This window comes from Nicotiana tomentosiformis, chromosome 3, assembly GCF_000390325.3.
Source record: "Nicotiana tomentosiformis chromosome 3, ASM39032v3, whole genome shotgun sequence".
Lineage (NCBI taxonomy): Eukaryota > Viridiplantae > Streptophyta > Magnoliopsida > Solanales > Solanaceae > Nicotiana > Nicotiana tomentosiformis.
Window position 1 is genome coordinate 68,730,618 of NC_090814.1, and position 13,828 is coordinate 68,744,445.

At 39.5% G+C, this 13,828-nt stretch overlaps 2 protein-coding genes across 4 annotated transcripts in view; both read right to left on the reverse strand.

Annotated features, from left to right (window-relative positions):
- LOC104116405 (exocyst complex component SEC10b) overlaps nucleotides 1-11,537 on the reverse strand; it is a 29,809-nt gene extending 18,272 nt beyond the window's left edge. The window contains exons 1-2 of one of the 3 annotated variants that reach the window (XM_070197089.1): nucleotides 11,277-11,537; nucleotides 49-144 (exon numbers count right to left, since the gene is read on the reverse strand). In XM_070197089.1, coding sequence (XP_070053190.1) covers nucleotides 49-144 — 96 coding nt within the window. In that variant the 5' untranslated portion in view covers nucleotides 11,277-11,537. Of the gene's footprint in view, nucleotides 1-48; nucleotides 150-644; nucleotides 669-11,276 lie in introns of those variants that run through there. The other 2 variants (XM_070197088.1, XM_070197087.1) reach the window with 2 other exon arrangements.
- On the reverse strand, nucleotides 714-5,810 carry LOC138907961 (uncharacterized). The gene is made up of 5 exons (XM_070198588.1): nucleotides 5,714-5,810; nucleotides 4,681-5,421; nucleotides 4,289-4,577; nucleotides 3,123-3,829; nucleotides 714-1,282 (listed from the first exon to the last, which is right to left on the reverse strand). Exons 1-5 carry the CDS (start codon nucleotides 5,808-5,810, stop codon nucleotides 714-716), a joined length of 2,403 nt encoding a protein of 800 aa, XP_070054689.1.
- Nucleotides 11,538-13,828: the final 2,291 nt, after the last annotated feature.

Below are 13,828 nucleotides of genomic sequence, written 5' to 3' on the forward strand. Positions count from 1 at the left end.
AAGTTGGCATAATCCTCCATACACATTATATGACATCTGAGGCGTCACCTTGAAATCATCTATGTCAAGAACAAGCGGATCAGAGTCAGCAGATGCGGAACTTGAAAACTTGTCAACCCTCACTCCGTCTCTAGTCTCTCTCATCTATTCTGAGTCACAAGAAAATGGAACCAGAAATTATATCCGTCATCTTTGCTAAAAAACTGGATTATAATCATTTGACAAGCAGGATAACTGAGCTAAAAAGTAGCATAAATTTGGTGGTGTACAACACAAGACTGTGATCAGTCCTCATTGGTTCCTTGCCAACAGCTATAGGATAGACAACCAACAACAACAACAACATACCCAGTATAATCCCACAAGTGGGGTCTTGGGAGGGTAGCGTGTACGAATACCTTACCCCTACCTGGAGAGGTAGAGAGACTGTTTCCGATATACCCTCGGCTCAAGACTATAGGATAGACAACCAAGAAAGAAAAATGTAGCAACAAAAAAAGTGAATTTCTAAAAGTATAAATTATGTTAAAAAACCTAAAAGCCACAAGACATTCAGCAATTTCATTCAAAATTCAAAACACAGATGAGATGTAAGTGTGTGTATTGGCCATTTCTAGTAACTATTGGATCTGCTCTAAACTAACCTTATACATAGCAGGGACATATATATGTTCCTTTTTTTTCTTTCTTTTATCAGGTACGATAAGATTTCATTAAAGATGTGGGAGACTCAACCCTAGGTCTGCTAATGCATCAGAGGCGGTGCGCCGTGGATTAACGGCACCATCCTTAGCCGGTTCTGCCCCTGCAACAGCGGCCATCGTAGAGGGGCACAGGTCACTAGAGCTCGGTGAAGGAGTGCCACTGTGTGAAGCACCATGGCCAGAGGAAGGAGGAACGACTGTTCCCATATGCTTAGGAGCCTTATCATGCGTAGCTTGAAATAAACTGGGCCCCTTAGGATCAATTCTAATGGAATTGGGGAAAGTTGCTGGGCCCATGTGAGGAGGCCCAGGCCTATACTTGCTGAAAACTTGCCCGGCCCTATGATAAGTAGAAGAGGATCGTCTCATTCTGCCTTTCCAGCCCGCCTCACTGACCCATTCACGTCTTCTCCTCCTATTATAATTTTGTCTTCCTCCCCCAATTTCAAACCTCCCGTCTCTTTTCGATCTAACGTTTGCTTCCGGCTTAATCCAGTGATCCGGTGAGCCCTCCCCTCCCCTCAGAGACTGATTTCCTCTCCCCTCCCTTCTATTTGACCTTCCCTTTTCTTCCGTCGCTATCACAGGCATAAAGATAGGGCGAAATTCAGGGCTCAACCAAACCCTAACTCAGGTAGCCATCTTCCACCACAGTGGAGATAGGGATTCTGCCCCCTTTCCTCACCACAATCCTCACTCGCGAGAGATCATGTAAACTGCAAGTGACATCAATAAAAACCCCACAGATTTCCCCTATCTTCTTGAATAGGTCAAGACACCAAAGATGCACCGGGAGACCCACCATGTTGACCACCAATGTTTCGCCAGTGAAGCGAGGGCCAAGACACCCATCATGCTACACCCATCTGTCTAGATTTAAAAAGTTCCCATCGAACCACATGTTTCCTCTGACAAGAATTTCTGAAGCTTGAGACTTGTCAACAAAACGAAAGAGATATTGAGTGTCCCCCAATTGCGATATTTTCAGCCCGTCCTTGACGTTCCATACCTCTGCTGCCCAGTTCCTAACAGCCTCCGGAGAACCAATCCATTTGGAGAAAAGACCCAATGAGACTAGATTCCAAGAAACCCTTGCGCCTGAGAGTGTGCTCCTCGGACAGCGAGAAGTGCGGCTCCTGTCCTACGTCGAGCTTTCGATGGCATCTTCCCCCAAGTTCTAGGGCTGGCCAAGAGACAGCTTTGATAAAAGACATGTTTTCCAGTTTTCTAGATTCTAAAGAGAAAAAGGAGCTTCTCTCTGTACAATCCATCATATTCTAAATGCGGTTGTCCCGGAAAAATTGGCCGGAAAAAACCTCAATAGTTGGAATAACAGTATTCACAGTGGGTGAAAACAGTATATAAGAAGGGAGTAAGGTTTTCTCGTACTGAACAAAAGAAACAAACGTCAGAATCTGGGGTTTAAAGGCCGGAAAAAGAAAACATCGTCAGAATTTGGTGAAACTTGCACGGGATGGCTCGGAAATGCCTCGAGAAGAGGCTGTCTGAAGAAAGTTTTTTTGAAAAGTCGCCGGAAAAGGCCACACGCGCCGGCGAGTGGCTAGGATCTCGCCGGAAAGACAGGCGAGTTGGCGGCGCGTGAGGGCTCGATTGCCGGGGAAATTTACTGGGGTTTGGTCGCGGGGAGCTTGGCTCTTGATGGGTGTGGTAGAAGTTTAGGAATAAGAAGAGATGGAAGAGGCTCGGCCATAGAAAGCACTGTTCAGGCATCCATTAGCAGACCTAGGGTTACTAACCTTTATATGTTCAAAATGATAAAGAAATGGACCTTGAGTCTAACTCAACCCAAAATCTAGCTTATGGGGTGAGGACTGCCCAACCTATATAAGGAGACCAAGTCCCGCATCCCCATCCGATGTGGGAGACTCAACACCCATGCACGCCCAGGCCTGCAACTGGAGCGTGGACAATACAATATGGGGACCCAACATCGGTGAAACAGAGAGTTGGGATGGGTCCGGCTCTGATATCATGATAAAGAAATGGACCTTGAGCCTAACTCAATCCCAGAAGCTAGCTCATGAGGTGAGGATTGACCAAGCCATAAAAGGAAAGTCCCAATCCCCATCCCCATCCGATGTATCCCCTATAATTTCCTAGGGAAGGGACATATATCTTTTTTTACATCACTTTCATCTCAATTCTGGCTTTTTCATCTAAAACAACCATTGGTTTTTTTTTTTTGATAAAGTAAGTGATTTCAATAGATGGCATCCAGAAGAAGCAAGAAGTACATGATTTGGCATTTGAGCATACAAAAAATATCCTGGCTTCTATACTTAATTGGCTAAGCCAGAGCTAAGGAACTAATGAAATCCAAAAGATGATCGATATTATTGATAGGGTAGAGTCTAGACCAACAGTACAAATTTGCAATACACATAGCCTTTAAAGAACCTATAGAAGTTGAGTTTCCATCAAAACATCTCTTGTTTCTCTCTGTCCAAATGCACCAGAAAATACAAGCAGGAACCATTGACCAGATTTTCATGATGGCTTCATCAACTCTCCATAAACTCCAGCTCTTATAAGCGTCCTTGACTGTGTAAGGGATGACCCATTTGAGACCAAAAAGGCAAAAAAACATGTACCATATGTCTGAGGCCACCTCACAGTGTAGGAGCAAGTGGCAGGTACTTTCAGCTTTCTTTTGACACATGTAGCATCTGTTAGGTAACTGAAAGTTCCTTTTCATCAGGTTATCTTGTGTGAGGCATGCCTCATATAATGTTGTCCAGGTGTAACAGATAACCTTTGGTGGCAGCTTGGTTCTCCAAATAAGTTTCCAGGGCCAGTTATCTATCATGGGATTACTAGAACACATCTGTTGATATCCCATCTTGACTGTGTAGATGCCTCCACCATGATTCCCCCATTTAAGTCTATCCACTACTTGGGAGTTAACATTGCTTTGTTGTAGTCTTGCATAAAGGTCTAACAACTCGTTTATTTCCCAATCATGCATGTCCCTTATGAACTTCAAGTTCCAATTGACCCCTTCCCTATATGCAGCAATAACCGCATTAGGATCTTGGGCTATGGTGAACAAGTTAGGGAATGCAGCTTGGAGGGTAGAGTTTCCAAGCCATTTATCCTTCCAGAATCTGATGTATGTACCATTCCCAGCTTCAAAGTGGATGTTCTGAGCAAAAGAACTCTATAATTTGCTGATGCCTTTCCATAATCCCACACCGTATGGGGAATTTGAGACTTTTGAACACCAGTGATTCAGCTCTCCATGTTTGGCTTTGATGACAACTTTCGAGAACCCAGAATCCTCTATATTGTATCTCCACAGCCACTTCATCATCATGTTTTTATTGTGTGCTGCTAGATCTTTGATTCCCAACCCCCCTTGAGTTTTTGGTTGTGTAACCTTTTTCCACTTGATCAAGTGGAATTTATGTCGTTCATTATTGCCCCCCCAGAGAAAGTTTCTTCTTAGCTTATCAAGTTGCTTCAAAACCTTTGCTGGGATGGGAAATAGAGACATGTAGTAAGTTGGTATGCTGTCCAATACACTGTTGATAAGTGTTAATCTGCCCCCAAATGAAAGATATTACATTTGCCATGATGCAAGTTTCTTCTCAAACTTTTCTATGATCCCGTTCCAAATTTCAGTGGATCTAAATTTTACTCCCAAAGGTAAACCAAGATAAGTAGATGGAAATGAACCAATTTTACATCCCATAATACCAGCCAACTCAGCCAGATTTGGGACTTCATTAACAGGATAAATGGTACTCTTCGACATGTTCATGTGCAAACCTGAAATAGCTTCAAAAATGAACAAAGTTAGGTTTAGTTGGATCACTTGAGACCTCTCAGCTCCACAAAAAATCAGTGTATCATCTGCATAAAGTAGATGAGATACAGCAGTTCTGCACCATTTTACTAAGCCCTTCCATGGCCAAGATAAAGAGGAACTGTGAGATAGGATCGCCCTGTCGGATACCTCTTTGTGGAGAAAAGAAACCCACTAGACCCTTGTTCACTAAGATCGAATACTTAACAGTAGTGATGCTGAACTTGATCCATCTTATCCATCTTTCCCCAAAGCCCATGTGCCTCAGAATTGTGAGCAAGTATGACCAGCTCACTTTGTCAAAAGCTTTCTCAATGTCCAGTTTAAATAACAACCCTGGCTCTCCACTCTTAAGTCTCCAATCTAGTGCCTCATTTGCAATGAGAGCAGCATCTGTGATTTGTCTCCCTTTTACAAAAGCATTCTGACTCCCCGATACCAACTTCCCAATGACTGTTTTAAGCCTTTCAGCCAAAAGTTTAGAAGCAATCTTATAAACACTGCTTATAAGACTGATTGGTCTATAATCCTTGAGCTCGGTTGCGCCTTTCTTTTTAGGAATCAGAGCAATAAAAGAGGCATTAATAGATTTAACCATGTGGCAGTTGTGGTGAAAATGATTCATTGCATCAATAACTTCCTTTTTGATAATCTCCCAAGCATGTTGAAAGAATGCCATAGTAAAACCATCAGGTCCTGGAGCCTTATCCGGAGCACATTTTCTAATAGTTGAAAGAATCTCCTGTTCCTCAAACTCCCTTTCCAACCAGTTTCTCTCAGCTTCTGAAATCCTAGCTAGATTGTCAAATCTAGCTGTCGGCCTCCAAGGTTCATTCTCTGTGTACAACTGCTGGTAGAAGTTCAGGATTTCACTTTTGATTTCCTCCTTATCTTAAATGATGACTTCCCCCATCTGTAGCCTATCAATGCAATTGTTTCTCCTATGAGCATTAGCCATCTTTTGGAAGTATTTTGTATTTCTATCTCCATCCTTAAGCCATAAGCATCTTAATTTTTGTCTCCATGAAACCTCCTCAATCTTTGCTAACTGCTAAATTTGTGATTGCAGGTTAATCATTTGAGCCTTCTCAACTTGAGTTTGAACTCTGCCTTCAGATGATTGTTCCAGTATAGTTAGTTCATTAAGTGCCTTACTTTTTTGGGTTTCTAATTTTTCAAATACCTCCTTGTTCCAGCATGAGATGTCTTTCTTCAGGTTTCTCAGTTTTTGAGTCAAGATGAAGTCTGGACTGCCCACTACCTGATAACTGGACCACCATTCTTTAATTGAGTCCATGAATCCCTCTGCTAGCAACCACATATTCTCAAATTTAAAATAAGACGAATTGGAGTCCCAATCCCCCACATTCAAGCATTAATGGCTTATGATCAGACTCTACTCTAGGTAAAGCCACCTGCTTTATTGCATTGAAACTGTCATTCCACTCATATGAGATTAAGAACCTATCAATTCTAGAAGCCTGAAGTTGTTCTTCACCTCTAGACCATGTATATTGAGCTCCATGTAGGGTTACCAACAGTTCCAATTCCAATATAATATCAGAGAAAGATTTCATTGCTCTGGACCTTCTAAGACAGTTGAATTTTTCATGCTCATATCTGCATACATTAAAATCTCCCCCTATCACCCAATGCTCATCCCAAATACCCTTTATTGCTGTCAATTCATGCCAAAGATCCTTTCTTGCCGCATTTGAATGTCGCCCATATACCCCAGTGTAACACCACCTGAATTGTTCTTGGAGACTTTCTAGAATGACAGAAACCGAGTATATACCTTGCTGAATGTTAATGCTTTTCCACAACCTCCTGTCCCACAAAATGATAACCCCACCTCTTGTGCCATTTGCTTGCAAATCTGCCCAGCTAGCCCATTTATTTCCCCATAAAGAACCTACTAATTGTTGTGACCACTCTTCAATTTTTGTCTCCTGCAAACATACTATATTTGCCTTCCACTTCATCAACAAAGATTTGATGATCCCCCTTTTCTTACTCTCATTCAACCCTCTAACGTTCCAACTAAGGATTTTTACTTTCATCCCAAATGAGCTTTGTGAATCCTGCCCCTTACCCTACCTTCCCCTTTACCCTGGCTTAAATTCGAAACTAATTTTTTCAATTCTGTCACCCCTTTCTTCTTTTTTGTCTTTGAACAACCCCCTTCTGACTCCCTTTGCTGCAATTTAGATTGTCTTCTCTGGTCCATTCTTAGAATCATATTCAATAATTTGTGTTCAAAACCAGTTGCATTAACCCCAAATGCTTTGCATGCCTTCACCATAACCAGCTTTGTCCATTTCGAAGTGGATATAACAGAAGGAGTATGAACAATTTGTTGATTAGAAGAGTTATCAATGTACCAAGGAAGGGATAGAGTATCACTGTGAGATTGAGAAGAGTAATCAGATTCTGAGCCAAACACTGGTGCTAATTCCCTGATCCGTGGAGGAATAGAAGGAAGTTCTATATCCTGGGGCAATTTTCCTTCATCATCAACATCGCAGAGGCTCGGGCAAACACTCCATTCTGAATCAGACACCATACGCTTAATTTTCAGAGCATGGAGTTCTATGGAAAGGGGATCAAGATTATGTGGTGGAGGTGAAGAGTGTGTTTTAAGAAGGCATGGGTCTTGGGTTCTAGCCTTCCAGATCTGTAATATCTTATTTCTTCTTTTTGGGCCTGTGTTGTAATAAGCCTGATCTATTTTCTTTGTGTTTGAAGGCCCAACTTCATTAATAATGCATGCCCCTTTGTCTGGTTTCTTAATAATAATTGTTTTAGGCCCAATATCCTTAATAATACTGGCCCCTTTGGCTGGATTATTAAACCTAATATAGGGCCCCACCTCATTGGCATATGACAATTTTGAATTAAAGGCTAAAGGCATGTGCTGTCCCTGTGGCCTATCTACTGATTTGACAGCTGCAGACCTCGAAACCCTAACCCCTTCTTCTTCAATGAAACCTTTGCTGCTGCAATCCACCCCATCTCCGGCGACCCATAATTTAGTGTGAGTATCTGAAATTATAGAAATTTCATAGCTTAGTACTCCCACTTTCAATTCAAGTTTACTAGGAATTTCTTCAATTGATTTGTTGACACAAATCCTAGCCCAGTGCAGGTGAGTCCTTTTCTTGGTGTCTTCGTCGGTGTCAACGAAGCCGCCACACAATTCTCCAATAACTCTGAAAGAGCTTTCCAACCAAGCATGGAGAGGAATTCCAAAAGCTTTTATCCATCTACGTTCGGAGTTTGGTTCCGCCATTCCCAATCCTGTGACTGCTGACCACCACTCCAATGACAACCTTCTTCCATTCCAGTATCAATCACCTGCCTTGACTCTAACTGCTTCTTAGCGAGAAGGCATCTCAAAGAGGAAGAGATTGTGCGCAATTGGTGTAACCTTCAAGCCTGCTGTCACTTTCCATATGTTAGTAAACCATTTTTGAACAACTTCATGGTTTGGAGACATGTTAAATGGGTCATTAAATCTCCCAACTAGACATTTAGCAAGAAAATGAGAGCTATTTGCTTCAGCCTCTGCACTAATTTTGATTTTGTTCTGATCTGCTACTGCACCATTCGTCTCCATTGAAGACCAGAGCTCAGGACTAGCAGCTTCAAAATAAGATCTTAACTGACTTTGATAGTTCCAGTTCGACGCCGGTCTTTCTGGCCTCCAAAGAAATCTCAAGATTTTGTCAGCAATGTCGCACCATCCTCCGTTTTCAATAATTTCTGGGATAATCACCGATGATTTCCTGTCACCCAACCATGCCTCAATACGAACAAATCTGTCGTAACTGTTGAAATTCTGGTATACTCTGTAAATATAAGCCTCAATTTTCCTTCCCCATCTCCTGCACGAGTTCCCCTCTCCCCGTGAGGCATCTTTCAAAGCAGCGCATACCCATCTTAGATTGTTTTCATCGATTATGATCTTGCCGATGAACCTCCTGCTGCGTTCATAGAGTAAAAACCATCTAACCCGATCTTCACTGATGTCGATTAGTTCGAAAGACTTGTCTCCTGCTGAAAAAAAGGTCCCCCCTCCATCATGGAGGATGGGAACTCCCCGGAAAGGACCAAGAACTAATCAGAAAAGTTGTTGTTTGAAAGTTGGCTCATTTCCCAAGAGAGAGAAAAAATTTATAGTTGGCTTTATTATTGATTTACTTGATGCATTTCAAAAACAACCAATGGTTTCTTTTCTACCTAAAAGCACGTATCCCGATATTAGGGATATCAATCCGACATGCATGTTAAAGAAGCAACTAAACATCTATAGGGCTATTACTAAATACGCTATTAGAAGTTCCAAGATGATTTATAAAAGAAAGACTTGATGAAACCCCTATCGCCGATGGGATAGCATATATGTTCACAACAGCCAGATTAGTGGTGGACTATGGAGAGGAATTATCGGAAAACTTGAGTTCTCCGTGTCCAATGATTCGATATTGGAAGCAAACCTTGATTTGGCATATCCAACTCAGTTGTCAAAGACTCTTTTAATGGACTCTTAAAATTTTCACCTTGAAACATCTCTAGCCGTGTGAAGTGAAGGAGCAAGAAAAATCCCACTGTGATGAGCTCCCAACACCAAGATGTATATGACACGTTGAATTTGGAAATGCCATTGGGTCAATGCTCAAGATGGATGAAGGGATAAAATTAAATAGTTCGGTAACAAATAGGGACATCCCAATTATGCCCTACAACATATTCTTTTGTGCTTCAAGAATGATCTGTGGTTGCACGTAAGCAATTTGATGAACCGATGCTTGCAAATATCTTGCCATTTTTGCAAGTTGCTCGAAATGCATTCCGATGCCAGATGACTTAATCAATAGAATTGAGTGGACATATCAGTTAATGGTTCGTCTGGAAATTTCACGGAGAAGATCTGATTCTTCTCCTCCTCTACTATGTGTCTGCCACAGAGTTGTAAACTTTCATCTTAGATTAAGCTTGCCCATTAGTCATTACATGTTGGTATTAGAAAATGACATGTCGACCAAGGACAAAGAAAATGCTTTGAATTCCCTTCACATGTTATGGTCATTTTGGATGGAAGAAATAGGAATGATTTTGAAGGTATTAAGACTCTTATTTGGAGATCAAGGGTTACATTTTATGTAATGTTGGAACATTTAGATGGCTAGTTCAGTAAGACTGTAAGACCATCTTTACCAGCACCACCTTGCTGTTTCTGATTTCCATACATCTATAGGAGTCGGTTTAAGGGACATACTTCCTTCCTTGCTGCTCAATTCAAAGTGCAATAAGGTCATTGTTCGCTCCCCTTTAAACTTTCTAAGGTAGTTGGGAGCTTATTATATTGGTTAATTTCAAGTTTCAGCAATATCTTTTCTCTCATATATTTCTAGGATTACAAATTTCGCGGACCTATTTATCTTAGGGTCACAGAGCTTCACTTTACCCTACGTTTGCTGAAAAAATAGGAAATCCAAACTAGAACTTGCAACTTCAGTAGATAATCCAGCTAATTCATTCCTCTTTTAAGAATACGATACTTTTCTAATAAACCGGAGAACACTAGAACCTGCACTTCAGTGGAAGTAGGTGAGATCTCATCACCTGGTTACAAAATATCAGAGCAATTATTAACAGGTGAAAAGCAGAGACACAGAATCCAAGCGAAAACAACTCCAACTAGCACAGTGTTGTCAAAGGGGCCTGAAGCTCGGTGAAGCCCAGGCTATGCGCTTCACCTCGCTTTGTTGGCGCTTTACTGTAGACATTAAGGTGCTAAGGCCTGCGCATATTCACGAACGAGTTTTGTCTTTAAGAGCACAACACTTGACAACAAATATAGTTGACGAAGTGGTGCCTTATTCTTAAGAAAATGTCATGACTAAACTTTTAGTGATTAAGAACAAGAAATTAGAAATTCAATTACTTCATTTTAACTGCACATATATAGTTCAATTACAGTTTTTACACTCTTTGTCCAAATATTTATTGTTTGTGTTTTCTTGCTGTTATATTCCTATTTTATTTCTTCTCTATTGGCGCTTTTCTTCACTAAAGCCCGTGCTTTTATCGCGATTTGCACTTAAATCCCCAATAGACTTTAGCACTCTTTTGCGCTTTTCGCTTTTAAATACACTGAACTAGCAGCAACATGTACATGCAAATATAGCAGCACAAATTAAAGAACACAAACTAGTCACGGAAACACAAGGTAATTTGGGACACACAACAGGTAATATCAAGATGTTTAATTTTTGTATAAAGCAAAATTAGAGACCCTACTTATCTAATCCAATTTCAAGCAGGCACTCAGTCTAAAACAACGAAACGAAATCCAGTTGAAAATAAAAGCAAGAAAATTCTTACGAAAATAAATAGTTGCAATTCAAACATCAACTAATGAAACTGTAATTATATTTTTATTAATGACTAGGATGTGAAGCTGAATGGTATATCTCACAACAATGAACAAACACAGAAAACTAAAAAGTATCAGATTCAAACGCTTCAATTGCAGAAATTTAACAGTAAAAAGGAAGTGAAACAAAAATAAGAGCTGACCGCTAATACTGTCAATCTTAGACCTGCAAGGTATTTTCATTTGATCTCATAGACCCAGTTGTATCTCAATTTGTAAAAGTATGCAGGATAATAAGAAAATGCATAGCAACTGAATTGAGCAAAAAGTACAATTGAGTAATTGAGTAGAGAAATTAACTCGCCTTTTTTTCTCTATAATGTAGAGAAGAATGAATGGGGCAGTCTGCAGGACCACTAGCTCAATTGGAGTCCGCTCTGTTTCCAGCTAATTGGCGATCAGGATAACCTGTCGAAAATTTCAGGATTAACAAGAAGTACAAGGAGAAGAACACGGTTTTCGTTGGAGTAGAGAGAAGAAGATCTCAACGAAAGTAACAATGAGCTTTTCTTTACTGTATTTGTTTGTATTTTTTCCGTTGTAAATGTAGACCGAGAACCTCGAGGCAGCAAGAAGAGTCATGGAGTAAGGGACAATTAAAGTTTACTTGTTGGGCCGGGTTGGCCTGTTTAATTCAACTAAGATATTGTACAAAATATGATTTTTTATATTCTCCTTTGAGAAAAGCAGAATTTTTGATTGGGTGGGCTCATTACCTTACTTACTTTCCTTTTCCTTATATCAATAACTCACTATCTCCAAGAACAAATAGTCTGGTATGCTTAATACCTTTAGTTTGATCGGTATTTGTTTTAATTCGACCTTTTTTTCGAATAGTTTTTTCTTCGGCATATTGCTCGAGACCTATACTTTTTGAAAACTAGAATCATCCTTGTTTGCAAAATAGGCTTTTTAGATTTGTTATTATTTTGACAAATTGATGAATAGAGCTTATTTTTATATAATATGTAAGACTTATATTTTAGATTTGAGTTTGTTTGGATCGTATGCTAAATTATTAAAAATTTGAAGAATAAGTTGTTAATTCTGGGCAAAATTTTGTTTAAAAATGTCAAATGGCACACTTAAGAAACAAATATACGAAGATGGCCTTACTAAGTTGGACCATACTTCAGGCAAAAATATCCTTAGTTTGATCTTGCCAAAGGTCAAGGCAAAAATATCTAAACCTTAAAAAGTTAGAGCAAACTTTAGGCAAACATGTCCTAAATTTGGCCTTGCCAAAGGCCACACTTAAAACAAAAAGTTTGTTGCCAAACTTCATACACGAATTTTGCAACTTGGTTCTAAATTGAGTAAATTTTATAAACTTTTTTAAATATTGGTAACGCTTAAATAGCACTCCCAAAATGTGATATATGTGCACTTAGCCCTATTTTTTTTAACTTTCCATTAAAAAAAGATTTCTTTTTCTTTTTCTCTTTTTATTTAAGTTCATTTGTCTGGGGAGAAAAGATTCAAATAAGTTTTAGTGTGACTTTTCTTTTTGGGTAAGGAGGGACGTGGGAAAGGCTATGATGTCACTCAAACCACACAGACAAGGTGATCTGACATGAGGAGCTTGGTGGCAAGCTGTAAGTATATCTCTTAAGCGTTCACCTCTTTCTTTACTAAAGCATGGTGATTAATTATCGGGAACGATGCAATCACTCTCAACTATTTAATATAAGTACAATTTCTCTTATTTTTATTTATTGCTTTGGCTATTCGCTAAGAACTATACTAACTTGGGCATTAGATAAGGTTTCACATCGCTATGGCGAGTTGATGTCTAGGCTAATACATTTGCATTTTCATTTAATAAATTCTAGCAAAGTACTAAAAGTAACCAACCATGAGGAAGAAGATTGCAGACGACAAAGCACATATATAAAAAGTATCAATAACGAAGATAATGATAGCCTAATTGTTGGAATTCAGTAAAGAACTCGAGGGTTAAATAGCTGGATCAGGAGCTTTACAGAGAAGCTCGAGAAAATCAACAATGGTGACGAGAGAAAGAGGATTAATTGAGAGAATTTAGAGAGTTATTTGTAATAACTGTTTACTGATGGTTGTAATTTCTGAAGTATAATATTCTATAGAGATTGCAATGAATCATGATTGAATAACAATCGCATCTCTGCTCTCAGCTAACTATAACCAACTCAACTAACTATTGTAACTAACTCTAACTGACTCTAACTGACATGGCTTTTTAACTAACTAATTGTATCAGAAGTTGTATTTTGTGTATCAATACGTCATCCCACAAAAAATCCTTGACCATAAAGATCAAAATGTGTGAACCTTGTCTTTAGGACATTGAAGAATTCCAAGTAGCGTGATCTGCAGACAGTCCTATCCACTTAACAAAGACCTAGCCACTGCATTATCCCCATTTTCATCATTTTCCTTTACAAATTTGATTTAGGTCTAGGACAACGAGGACTAGCAATATAAACGATAGGAGGGGTTGATATTTGAGGAGGCACTTCATAGCACCTTTTCAATAAAGATACATATATATTAGGATGTCGCACTGAAGATAGAAAGAAAAAAAGTATAGGCTATTGGTTACATTCTCTTGACAACCTCGAAAGGACCATAGTACTTTGAAGCTAACTTGTACAATGATTGCGTTAATAGGCTAATATGTTTGTAAGGCTAAATCTTCAAGTACACCCAATATCCAACATTAAATTGTTTGTCATTTCTACGAGAATCATCTTGTTGTTTCATCCTTAGACGAGCTCTTAACAGGTGATGTTTAAGCAGTTACAATTTCAATTCCTTATTCAACAATATATTATCAACATCACTTGAAGTTGATTCTCCTGATAAGTAAGGTAAATG